At 40.3% G+C, this 14,277-nt stretch overlaps 1 protein-coding gene across 1 annotated transcript; it reads left to right on the top strand.

Moving 5' to 3' along the window:
- The first annotated feature begins 12,439 nt into the window (after positions 1-12,439).
- LOC142742917 (taste receptor type 2 member 40-like) lies at positions 12,440-13,387 on the top strand. Its single transcript, XM_075853154.1, has one exon. It carries the CDS (start codon positions 12,440-12,442, stop codon positions 13,385-13,387), a length of 948 nt encoding a protein of 315 aa, XP_075709269.1.
- Positions 13,388-14,277: the final 890 nt, after the last annotated feature.

Below are 14,277 nucleotides of genomic sequence, written 5' to 3' on the forward strand. Positions count from 1 at the left end.
GTGATGTACATGGGATACTAGACCTCCAAACCATCCCGGTCACAGTTATGTACAGCGATGGGACCGTCTATATAGCCTCATGTTGGGCCATCCCAGAACCTCAAATATCCAAGGAAAGACCCGCACTCAGCGATCCCGGGGAAGAAAAAGCTAATGGAGATGTGTTCAATATTCCCCACACCTTCTGGAATTTTTGGGGGCAGACTCTGCGGGCATATGGTAAATGTTGCATTTAAAAGAATGAAGTATACAATTGTGAATACAAGAAAGAATACAGTTGTAAATACTCAAAGGAAAAGCTATGTTCATTTTTAGAAAACATTTCAATAAAAAATGAAATATATATATATATATATATATATATATATATATATATATAAAAAGAAAAAAACATTGCTTGAAAATGCTCTCATAGAGAGGGTGAAAGGTTGCACTGAAATGTAGCGGTGAATAAATTCCTTTTTTTTACACTTGGAGTGCTACTTCCCTGCCTACTTTTACATATATATATATATACCCATGTACATATTAATCTGTTATGTAATTAACTTGATTTTTTTTGCGCTGGATTCAACACAAAAGGGATGTCAGCTCACCACCTGTAGATTACAGCATCTGGCCCAGACTTCCTCCCAGGGTCTATGGCATATTTTCCAATATAGTACTATGGACTTACTAAAGTGTAGAGATGTTGCTAAAATGACGCACCCCTCTCTTCCTGTTCTGCAGCTATTGGTTGAAGATTCACCTTAAAGACTTCCTGCTTAGCCCGCCCCCTGCATGCACTCTGCACATAATACTGACAATACTGAGAGCTCTCTGCTCCCTTTTTGTTTTTAGATTCTTTTATTTTGAGTTTTCAATAATAAAGTACAAATATAAAGGAAGAACATATGTCGGCTCGCAGACCATCAAATTAACATAGTGCATATTATGGTTCGTCAAACAGAAAAATGAGTAAGACAATTTACATCAAACATGCCATCAACATAGCCATCATTTGTTGGCTATGTGAACATAATGACACTAATTACAAAACAGCACTTATATGGTAACAGTAGGCATAGTATCACAAATAGTAAAGGGGAAAGGACACAGAAAAATAGAAGGGCAGGAAAAAAAAGGGTGGGTGGGGGGTAAGGCATAATATCCAGATCCAAAGTGAGTATTTTTACGAGACAATAATGGCTTTGAATTCTGACGACGGCTGGAACTTTATCCAATTATATCAAGATTTAAGGAAATTATAGATATAGTGGGTGTTGCTGAAACATGGCTAGACTCTTCACACGACTGTGCTGTAAATCTACAGAGTTTTACACTTTTTCGGAAAGACAGGACAAATAGGAAAGGCGGTGGTGTATGTCTGTATGTGAGAAGTGATATGAAGGCGGTGTGAAAGAGACAATAGTGGGTGAAGATTGTGAGGAGATTGAAACCTTGTGGGTGGAATTACAAAGGAAGGTAAACACTGAAAATTACTTTTGGTGTAATCTATAGACCCCCCAATATAACTGAGGAGATGGAAGGTCAGCTATATAAACAGATGGAGCAGGCTGCACAGGCGGGTACAGTAGTGATAATGGGAGATTTTAATTACCGGGGTTTTATTTTGGTGTCATGGTTCGGCTTCAACTGCAAAGGGGAGACATTTCCTCAACCTGATGCAGGAAAAATGTATGGGCCAGTTTGTAAAAGACGCGACTAGAGGTGAAGCTCTGTTGGATCTGGTCATTTCTAATAATGCAGAGCTTGTTGGGAATGTCAATGTTCGTGAAAACCTCGGTAAAAGTGATCACAATATAGTTACATTTCACCTATACTGTAAAAAACAAACACAGGCTGGGGGGGACACTTAATTTTAAGAAAGCCAATTCCCCCAGGGTGAGAGCTGCAATTCAGGATATAGACTGGGAAGAACTAATGTCAAATAATGGTACAAATGATAAATGGAAGATTTTCAAATCTAGTTTTGGTAATTATGGTGCAAAATTTATTCCTATAGGTAACAAGTATAAACGACTAAAATTAAACCCCACATGGCTTACACCTTCTGTAAAAAGGGCAATACATGACAAAAAAAAGGGCATTTGAAAAATACAAATCTGAGGGTAAGTTATAAAGAGCTTAAAAAAAAAACTGTAAATAGGTAATAAAATCAGCAAAAATACAAAATGAAAGGCTGGTGGCCAAGGAAAGTAAAACAAATCCCCAAAAATTCTTCAAGTATATAAATGCAAAAAAGCCAAGGTCTGAACATGTAGGACCCCTATATAGTGGTAATGGGGAGTTGGTCACAGGGGATCAAGAGAAGGCAGAGTTACTAAATGGGTTAGTCAGCTCTGTATATACAACAGAAGAAAGAGCAGCTGATGTAGCCGATGCCAGTGCTGTTAATATATCAGTTGATATACTGAATTGGATGAATGTAGAGATGGTCGAAGCTAAATTAAACAAAATAAATGCACACAAGGCCCCGGGACCAGATGGGTTACACCCTAGAGTTCTTAAAGAGCTTAGTTCAGTTATTTCTGTCCCCCTCTTCATAATATTTAGAGATTCTCTAGTGACTGGTATAGTGCCAAGGGATTGGCACAGGGCAAATGTGGTGCCTATTTTCAAAAAGGGCTCTAGGTCTTCCCCAGGTAATTATAGACCAGTAAGCTTAACATCCATTGTGGGGAAATGTTTGAGGGGCTATTGAGGGACTATATACAGGATTATGTGAGAAAAAATAGTATTATAAGTGACAGCCAGCACGGTTTTACTAAGGACAGAAGCTGTCAAACCAACCTGATTTGTTTTTATGAAGAGGTGAGCAGAAGCCAAGACAGAGGGGCCGCTGTGGATATAGTGTTTTTGGACTTTGCAAAGGCATTTGAAACTGTCCCTCATAGACGTCTAATGGGTAAATTAAGGACTATAGGTTTAGAAAGTATCGTTTATAATTGGATTGAGAATTGGCTCAAGGACTGTATCCAGAGAGTTGTGGTATATGATTCCTACTCTGAATGGTCCCCAGTTATAAGTGATGTACCCCTGGGTTCAGTGCTGGGACCACTATTATTCAACTTATTTATTAATGATATAGAGGATGGGATTAATAGCACTATTTCTATTTTTGCAGATGACACCAAGCTATGTAGTAATGTTCAGTCTATGGAAGATGTTTGTGAATTGCAAGTGGATTTAAACAAACTGAGTGTTTGTGCATCCATTTGGCAAATAAGGTTTAAAGTAGATAAATGCAAAGTTATGCACCTGGGTACAAACAACCTGCATGCATCATATGTCCTAGGGGGAGCTACACTGGGAGAGTCACTTGTTGAGAAGGATCTGGGTGTTCTTGTAAATCATAAACTAAATAACATCATGCAATGTCAATCAGCTGCTTTAAAGGCCAGCAAGATATTGTTGTGTATTAAAAGAGGCATGGACTCACGGGACAGGGATGTAATATTACCACTTTACAAAGCATTAGTGAGGCCTCAGCTAGAATATGCAGTTCAGTTCTGGGCTCCAGTTCATAGAAAAGATGCCCTGGAGTTAGACAAAATACAAAGAAGAGCAACGAAGCTAATAAGGGGCATGGAGAATCTAAGTTATGAAGAAAGATTAAAAGAACTAAACCTTTTTAGCCTTGAAAAAAGACGACTAAGGGGGGACATGATTAACTTATATAAATATATTAATAGCACATACAAAAAATATGGTGAAATCCTGTTCAATGTAAAACCCCCTCAAAAAACAAGGGGGCACTCCCTCCGTCTGGAAAAAAAAGGTTCAACCTGCAGAGGCGAAAAGCCTTCTTTACTGTGAGAACGGTGAATTTATGGAATAGCCTACTGCAGGAACTGGTCACAGCAGGGACAGTAGATGGGTTTAAAAAAGGCTTAGATAATTTCCTAGAACAAAAAAAATATAAGCTCTTATGTGTAGAAATGTTTTACTTCCCTTTTCCCATCCCTTGGTTGAACTTGATGGACATGTGTCTTTTTTGAACAGTACGAACTATGTAACTATGTAGCATGAGTGCCTCTCCGAGAAGCAGTAAAATCCTCCATTCTCATGATCTCCTGTATTTTACCGAACTGCATAGCGATCGAAGGAGGATTGGTTTGTCTCCATAGCGCAGGGATACAGGCTCTGGCTGCATTCACCAGATGGCGAACAACCGAGCGTCTGTACGTAGATAAAGGGATGTCACAGAAATGGAGCAGGAAAAGAGCTGGTGATTGAGGGAGTGTAAAATCTGTAAATATTGGAGTTTATATGCCGCACTCCTGACCAAAAGTCAGCCAACTTTAGAAATTCCCAGAAAATATGTAGAATGGTACCTATATGTTCTCCACATCTCCAACACAAAGTAGAGACAGCAGGTATAAAAGTATGCAATCTGGAAGGCACCATATACCACCGCGACAAAATGCCTCCTGGAATCTACTTGCCATGGAAGATTTAAAGATTTATGAGTCAGGGTATTTAAACAATGCTTTTGTTCAGTGGTGAAAGTTATGCCGAGATCGCTTTCCCAGCTCAGCAAATAGGAGGACGTAGAGGAATTTGATGGGGAAACTAGGAGGACATTGAGTCGGGACAATGTATGGCGTGTCGTTCCCTTTCCAATGCAAAGGTGTTCAAAGGGGGTTTTGTCCCATATGTAATCCAGGGGGTCTGATAGTGACATGAGAAAATGTCATAATTGGGTGACTTGCCAAGGTGTAAACGACTGGGGGTCTGACAGAGACGTTAACATTTGGCTAGATGCCCAATTCCCATCTTGCAGGAAATAAGAAGCATGACACTTATCAACCAATATCCAGCACTGAAACGGGCCGCATTCCATACCAGTAAGGAATGCAGGGTTACCTAGTATGGGAAACAGAGGAGATGGGGAGGGGTAAATATCCTGAAAGATTTGTGATGCAACCGCTAAGGTGGGTCCACTGGTAGGGTGTGTCCGTTCAGCTAAGGGGGTGCATTATATAGATGGTATAGATGGTATGAAGTTGAATAAAAAAAGGTATATTAGGAAGTTGCCTTTTCATTGCTTAATGTTTCAGCTTTAAATACATAGAACTGAAAACCCGCTATGTTCACACGGAGTATTTTGGGGGAGGAATATCTGCCTCAAAGCTCCAAACGGAATTTTGAGGCAGATATTCCTCCCCCAAAATACTCCGTGTGAATAGCAATGATCGCGCCGTTTTTCGCCCGCGGCCATTGAGCGCCGCGGGCAGAAAACACGCTTTCTCCTGCCTCCCATTGAAGTCAATGGGAGGTCGGAGGCGGAAGCGCCCGAAGATAGGGCATGTCGCTTCTTTTTCCCGCGAGGCAGTTTTACTGCTCGCGGGAAAAAGACGCCGACGCCTCCCATTGAAATCAATGGGAGGCGTTCTCGGGCCGTTTCTGCCGAGTTTTGCGACGCGGTTTCCGCGTCAAAAAACTCGGCAAAAGACCCCGTGTGAACATAGCCTTAAGCCGATGATGTTTATTATGCCATAAAAAGGAGACAAGGACTGGAACACAGATCTGGCACTTTACTACGTTCAAGATGGTAATGTTCCTACACCATGCTTCTATTGAATCTCTTGTTCATATCTGTATAATGAGGGGGTTGTCCATTCAACACTTAAAAGGTGTGCCATCATGTTATTTTAAGTGTTAGGGTACCCACACACGTAGCGGATTTGTTTCAGATTTTCCCACAGCAAAATCTGCACGTGCTAGGTGCGGATTTTGCTGCAATTTTTCAGCGGATTCTCTGTAGATTTCACATTGGAAGGGGTGAAATCTGCTGTGAACGTGCGCAACAGAATTGAAAATAATACATAGGACCACCTTTAGTAGGCCTCTAAAATTAAGACAGACCACAAACCAGACCTGGCAAGACCCCCATTTATACAGCCCCCAGGCTAGGACCCCCCTGTATACTGACCGCCCAGAATACAGACCTCCTTGTAAACACAGACCCTCCTATATATACTGACCTCAGACAAGTCCCCGCGTTTACAGACCCTAGATCAGACGCCCTAAAAATTACAGACCCCACATCAAATGCCCTACACTTTGCAAACCCCTGATCAGACCACTAATAACTACAAGCCCCAGATCAAACCTCCTAAAAATAATAGACCTCCGATCAAATGCCCTAAACTTTACAGACCCCAGATCAGACAACTAATAATTACAAACCCCAGATCAGACCTCCTAAAACTTACGGAACTCAATTCAGACCCCCTGAAAATGACAGACCCCGATATCAGACCACTAGGGGGGCTGTGTGGCATTACCTGGGAGGGGGGGCTGTGTGGCACTACCTTGGAGAGGGGCTGTGTGGCACTACCAGGGCAGGGCTGTGTGGCACTACCAGGGTGGGGGCTGTCTGGCACTGCATCTACAGTGGGCACCAAATTTATGGGGGTACCAACTCGGAGCATAACTTCTATATGGGGGCACAAAGTGATGTTTTCTGCCATTTTACTGCCGCCGTGAGTTCCCCGCAAAGGGGCCCAATTAGTCTGTGTCACCCAAGGGCCCACACAAATCTGGAGCCGAACCTGTCTACACTGATACTTCATAGTTATATGACCCTATATGGGGAACTGTACTCAATGGCCGATATTGTTTCTGTGTAGATGCCACATTTATTGGAGCTACACTGTAGATAATAATTTTATTATAACAAACTGACACGCGATCATCCTGTGGTGCATTGGGAATCTAGATTTGATGAAACATACAATTATCCTGTGAGCAGTAATTCCTCCCCTCCGAGTTATATGAGAACACACTGACATATAAATTTGCTTTGCATCCATATGCTGAATATTGAGAGAGAAATTCTTGGGATTACAAACGTTGGAAATACTGCATATGACATTACCAACGTGCATAAAATCAGCTACAAAACAGAAGTAATGATAATTCCATGTGTTGCAATTTCAAACTTTTTTCAGAAGGTAAGAAATTATTTGGACATCATCTCAATTCCCGTCTTTCAATTCCGAATATCATACTTTAGTTTTTTAAATTGAGATTGTGTTATTATATAGTAAACAGGTTATATAGTTACATAAAGACAGTTACATAAAGGCTGGGTTCACACGAGCACATTAACGTCCGTAACGGACGGACGTATTTCGGCCGGAAGTCCCGGACCGAACTCAGTGCAGGGAGCCGGGCTCCTAGCATCATAGTTATGTACGATGCTAGGAGTCCCTGCCTCTCTGCAGGACAACTGTCCCGTACTGTAATCATGTTTTCAGTACGGGACAAAAGTTCCACGGAGAGGCAGGGACTCCTAGCGTCGTACATAACTATGATGCTAGGAGCCCGGCTCCCTGCATTGAGTTCGGTCCGGGACTTCCGGCCGAAATACGTCCGTCCATTACGGACGTTAATGTGCTCGTGTGAACCCAGCCAAAGACAGCAAATATCTTTTTTGCTTTCAACAAAATATAGAAAAATTTGAGTGACATATGCCCTTTTAAGGCATATGAATGTCATAGATGGGGTCCCCCGCTCGGTACCTACCTCAAGAAGCTAAAACGGACAGCGCTCTGTATTACATGGACAGCCATTTATTTGACAGGAAAATCAGCTGTTTGCCAGGGGTTCCAGGGGCCAGACACACGAAAATCAGCTCTGATGAGACAACCCCTTTAACCCTTTCCCGACATTTGACAAATGCCAACCTTATAGCCGGGTAGAAGTATAAATATTTTTTTGTTTTTCACAGTTAGTTTTTTCCTTGTAAAAGTAATAAAGTATAGAAAATATATAGAAATTTGGTATTGCAGTAATCGTATTGACCTGCAGAATAAAGTTAACATGTCGTTTTAATTGCATGGTGAGTCCCGCAAAAATCAAGCCCTCATAGGACTATATCAACGAAAAAAAAAGGTTATGGCCTTTAAAAGGTGAGGAGGAAAAATATTCTATTGCAAATATTAAAGATGGCTACGGAGGGAAGGGATTCAACTATAAACAGCCCCAGTAGTGGCGGTTTAATAAAGTAAGGTGAATTAGAAATAAACTGAGAATCATAAACAAGGCCATATCGTTTCTGAAATAATAATCTTAAAGATGTTGATCAGAATTAATTTAAGTAACCCTGTTGGGTTTGGGTCAAATACATTGAAATATGTTGTTTTTAGATGAAACCCAACATTGTAAATCCAGTTATTATAAGATTCTATTGTAATATTAAGCCTTTAATGACACAGCCAATTTTAGTTGTCTCCTCTCCGACTTCCAAAAGCCATAACTTTTTTATTTTTGTGTCGATATAGCCGTATGAGGGTTTATGTTTTTGCAGGACAAGTTGTAGTTTTTCATGGCACCCTTCAATGTACCACATAATGTATTGGGAAACTGAAAAACAAAAATATTTGTGGGGTGAAATGGGCAAAAAACAGCGATTGTACCAGTTTTTGGGGGTTTTCATGTTCATCGTGCGGTAAAAACGACATATTCACTCTATAATACGGGTTGCTACAATTAGGGTATGTTCACACACAAACTCAAGGGAAAACAGCTCCTGATTTTCAGACGTTTTTTTAAGCCACTTTTCGCTGCGTTTTTTGCGCCGTTTTTAACAGCCGTTTTTGGAGTCAATGAAAAACGGCTCCAAAACCATCCCAAGAAGTGACCTGCACTTCTTTTTCGCGGTCGTTTTTTTTTACGAGGCCATTTTTTAAAGCGACCGCGTAAAAAAATGGCCTGTCGGAACAGAGCGCCCTTTTTCCCATTCAAATCAATGGCCAGATGTTTAGGGGCTTACTGCTTCCGATTTTTCGGCCATATTTCGGGCGTTTACGGCCTGAAAAACGGCCGAAAATAAGCCGTGTGAACATACCCTTACCATGATACCAAATGAATATGTTTTTTTTGTTTTACCACTTTTATAAATAAAAAACTATTTGTTAAAAAGAAAAATTGTTTTGTTTCGCCACATTCTGAGAGTCATAACTTTTTTATTTTGTCGTCGATTGATGGATTTCTTTTTTTGCAGGGCGAGCTGCAGTTTTTATTGGTACCATTTTTAATTAATTTTTGAAAAAAAAACGTAGTCCGAGCAGGTTAAATAACATTATATTGTAATAGTTCCGGCATTTACAGACACGGCGATACCAGTTATGTTAACTTTTATGTTTTTAACATTACTTGGATATGGGAAACAGGGGGCTTTTTGAACTTTTAATCTTATATTTTTTTGGTACACTTCTGAAAACTTTATTTAATTATTTTTTACACTTTCCATTAGTCTACTTAGGGGATTTGAACCAGCAATCGAACGACTGGGATACTAATGTATTGCAGTGCATTGTCATTTTTACAGGAAGGGCTTAACAGAGGCAGAAAGAAGGCAGACCTGGGGGCCTTCATTAGCCCGGGCCATGACAACCATCGGCACCCCACGATCGCGTCATGGGGGTTATGGGCTGTCGGAGGGGGCCGCACCCCTCATTCTAACAGCTTAGATGCTATTTACTGTGGCATCTAAGTGGTTAAACGGCCAGGAACAGAGCAATCTTTGTTCCTGGCCGTTAGTGTGAGGTGTCATCTGTAATACACAGCTGACACCCACAGCATATGGAGCGGGCTCAGCGTGTGAGACCGCTCCTTACTTCAACCACTGCACCGGGATGCTTGGACACGTCCTGGTGCATTAAGGTGTTAAAAAAAGAAGAAAACAAAACAGACCCCAAGCAAAGACATATCATGTGCCCTGATGCAAAACCGATACTTGGACCCTCCACCTTACTGCCAATGACTACACAGACCACTGAATCTAATTATGACTTACTATATAGAGTCTGTATACATTATTTTATATATATATATATATATATATCCAAGAAAAAGAGACTGGAAGCAGCACTCAGCAAAAAAATGTGAATTTATTCACCCAACACAGCAACGTTTCACTTCCTCCATGGAAGCATTTTCAAGCAATGAATGAAAACCACACATTGACATATATAGACAGAGCCACAGCCCAATTAACAGGTGTAATGAATCGTAGTAGTTATACAATGTATCAAAAAATACGATATATTATAAAAGTGTAGCAAAAAGTATAGTGCAGAAACATATGAGTCAATCACTGACATTTAGATGTAGATAATCACAACTGTATTAAGTGACATGTATGTGCATATAATAGTGAAAACATATTAATTACAGATTAATCAACAATCACAGTATGATACACAGAAGCTGGCACTCACCAATCTAGGTAAACAAGGACCATCTGTCCACGAGAAGTCAGTGAAAAAAGAAAAAAGAAAAAGAATTCCGGCGCCATAATCGCCATATTGCGCATGCCCCAACTCACACCGTCTATTGGCTACTGCCAACACGTGCAAAACAAAGCACTATGACCCTGTACATCGCAGTCTGATTACAACATCATAGAGGGGCCGCAGTCCCGCGCAGGCGCAATGCGATAAAACGCTTTAGCCACGCCATAGTGAAAACTGGAAAACTTGCCAGTAATGCGATACCATTCTCGGGATGTATGCGCAGCAATGGCTGAAAAAGAACCTGCACGGAGAGATATATATCACATCAGTATTCACAAAATATGTGGTAAGAATGTAGGTAGATAAAGATAGTAAATAACATCACAATGAAGTTTTATTAAAACCCAAAAGACAAGGTATCCCCCAAATGAATCAATCAAGGGAATACCGTCATATGAAGAATCTCGACATGCAAATATGTCAGATCCTCATCCCGGATACATTTTAGGTTACTTCGTGTTTCAAGTTATGAGAAAAAAAGAGCTTATTCCCCTATCAACTACCCCCCTATTAATTCTGGTACACAATATATATCATCCGTGCAGGTCAGCGCTGTAGCATCTTCTACACAGTAGAGACCTTTCTTGAAACTCTTGAACATTCTCGTAGGCAGAATAAAGTACAAAACATATAAAAGTAGCCTTCCTAATACCAGTTGGTAAGTGTCCTTCAGTGTTAATCTCAACATCTCAAAGTCTTCAATCTACAAGACAAAAGAGAATCAAATTAGTAAACACATTAAAATCAATTTATAATATAATTACTCCTATTCCATACATCAAAAATATAAAAATTTTCAGAGTAACAACTAAATAATGAATGGTACCATCAGGCAAGAGAACCCCAGGGTCCACAAAAGCACATCAAACAAATGCCCTAAAAAGAGAAGGACAGACATCCAAAAATTTAACCACATCCAAAAATTCTAACTGTACACATACAATCAGCGTTTGAATACATTCAAAGGATAATCCATGTTAAGACCATTGGGATGAAGGGAGTTAAGTTTATGAATCCATTGAACCTCCCGTTGTTTGAGGACCAGTTCCCTATTGCCCCCACGTTTAAGGGGGGGAACCCTATCAATAATACAGAATCTAAGCTGTTGCACGCTATGTCCCAACTCTACGAAGTGTCTAGGTACAGGAAGTTCAACTTTCTTCGTCCGAATGCTAGATTTATGGTTATTCAGTCGCAACCTGCATTCAGTTGTAGTTTCACCCACATAAATCAGATTACACGGGCATTGTAAAATGTAAATGACAAAATCACTTCGACATGTGTAATGTGAAGTGATTCTGTACGCTCTACCAGTGGTGGGATGTATGAAAGAACTACCCTTTAACATGATAGCGCAACTGTCACACGACAGACAAGGGAAACACCCATGGCGTGTCACATCATGTAGTCCACCTCTAGCCCGACTGTTAACTGCACAGACATCTGTCTTCACAAGTTTATCCCTCAAGTTCCGAGGTCTTCTATATGAGAAGAGGGGGGGGTGACTGAAATTCTACCACTCCATCATAGTAATTGGACAAAATCCTCCAATGTCTCCTAATGATGCCTGCAACATTAGAACTATAGATACTGAATGTAGAGGTCATAGGGAATCTAACAGCAGTCTGTCGATCCCTCCTACTATCCTGTCTCAATTGGATCCTATCAGTTTGTTGTACTCTCTGGATATGTTTTTTTAAATATGTATATGTATAGAGAGAGAGAGCTCCTTATATAATAGCATTACATTACTGTGCACTTAGAAGAAATCATTGATCCACTGCACCAACTTCTTATAATTCTGGGCTTTGAGGCCCTGTTGCTATTGCTACCTGTACCACCCAATAGCTATAACACTGAAATCAATTATGTTTTCTTATATGAGCAGCAATATAGTGCTATATTTTACCTAGTGTAGTTACAATTACAGCTATTGTGTCTTCTGAGTTGAGAATACTAGAATTTTACTAGATCTGTAACCATTTTATTTTTCTACCTCTAATTTCCTTCTATATACAGAAGTATACAGAGCTCTTCTCTGATGGTCAATTTTTACTACTTCCTGCTGACTGGTTTATTTGCAAGTCAATGAAGATCATGCTGTTCAGACTATTGTAAATGAGAAATTTATGCCTCCTACTTTTATTGTAGCTTCCATGACTATTTTGGGAGCAAGCACAATATTTGGGGTGTTCGCCAACTTACTGATTGTCACTGTGAATGTCGTTGACAAGGTCAGAGGCAGGAAGCTCAATCCATCGGACCTCATTATGGTGACTCTTGGTGCATTTAATATATTTTTCCAGTTTATTATGCTTATTAATGACTATGTGAGTTTTTTGGACAATGACCTCTATGGTTCTGAAAAAATCTATACTTTTTTTACAATTCTGCTGATTCTGCCTATATTTTCCAGTTTCTGGATCACAGTTTGTCTCTCTATCTACTACTACTTGCAGATCCTCATTTTCACTCATCCATTCCTAACCCGTCTTAAATTAGGAGTTTCTCGGCTTATACCAAAACTACTCATGGCTTCAGTTTTTACTTCAGTGGCTAATGGCATACCCGCTGCCTGGTATCGACACAAAGACCATCTTAGTTTAAACATATTTACTAATCAGAGTTTTGAACTTACTATTCCCAAAGTTAACATTGCGTATATGCTCCCCAGCACTATTATCAGCTGTTCGCTTCCATTGACTCTCATAGGCATTGCCAATGGCATCATTATTAAAACATTGCTTTCACACAGACACAAGGAGGACAGGAATGCAAATGGCAACCTTAGTCCGAGAGCAGAAGCTCGTATACATGCAGCTAGGACGATTGGGAGTCTCCTCCTGCTATATATTGCATTTTATGTATCTGAGGTTCTACTGTTTATAGATACTTTCCCTAGGAATAGTCCTGGATTCTGTGCCTGTCTGATGGTAATTTATTTCTATCCTCCAGCACAGTCTGTTGTTCTGATACTGGGAAGCCCCAAGCTTAAACAAATCTCTCTTGCTTTATTAAGATGTTTATTCAGTAAAGAACAACCAAAAACCCTAGAGATCTTATTTATCAAGCTCTGACCCCATCATGGTCAAAACATTTCTGCATTGTGGTTTTTTATGAACATTTTATTATGTCGAAAATTCAATATCATTAAATGATGTCACTCTTCTATATTTTTTAAAAGTTCCTTTGCTTGAAGCGGAAACTACCTATTATTTAGCATGTTCTGTATTTCGGTTTAGTCTATTTTTGATAATGTTGAATTCTTATAATTTTTTTTACCTGCCATAGACAAAGGATAGTGATTGTTCATTCAAACAATATTCTCCCCCCCTCTGCCCCCAACTGCCAATTAATATGTAATCTCAGCTCAGCACCTCTGCCTCCCAAGGAAACAAAAGAGCTGAAGGGTTAACATTCTATCTGTCTGACTTTTGTTTCCCCAACAGGGGACAACAAAGATACAGGCTGTCCCCATACACATTAGACCCATTAGATCCAAGGGATACAACTGATGACAAAAGTTAGGGCATGTTCACACAGGGCGGATACGCTTTGTAAAAACACACACCGCATCTGTCCTGGTCGCTGCATGGAATTCCGGACGAAAAACCGCAACAAATTGTGGTGCAGTTTTTCGGCCGGAATGTCCACTGCTGAAAACTGCACAAAAAAAATAAATTCATACTTACTTGTAGCCATGACGTTTCATCCCATGTGACCGCTGCAGCCTGTGATTGGCTGCAGCAGTCACATGGGATAAAATGTCATCCCAGGAGGCCAGTCTGAATGAAGAAGCACAGAATTCTGGGTAAGTACAAGATTACAAAAGAAAAAAAAACTGAGTTGCGATTTTTGCGGCGGAATCGCAGCTTTTCCGCTGCAAAAATTGCAACATCTTCTAGCAGCATTTCCGCAAATATAATTGACGTGCTGAGGATTAAAAAAAACGCCCGGCAGGTCAATT

Source organism: Rhinoderma darwinii, chromosome 1, assembly GCF_050947455.1.
Source record: "Rhinoderma darwinii isolate aRhiDar2 chromosome 1, aRhiDar2.hap1, whole genome shotgun sequence".
NCBI lineage: Eukaryota > Metazoa > Chordata > Amphibia > Anura > Rhinodermatidae > Rhinoderma > Rhinoderma darwinii.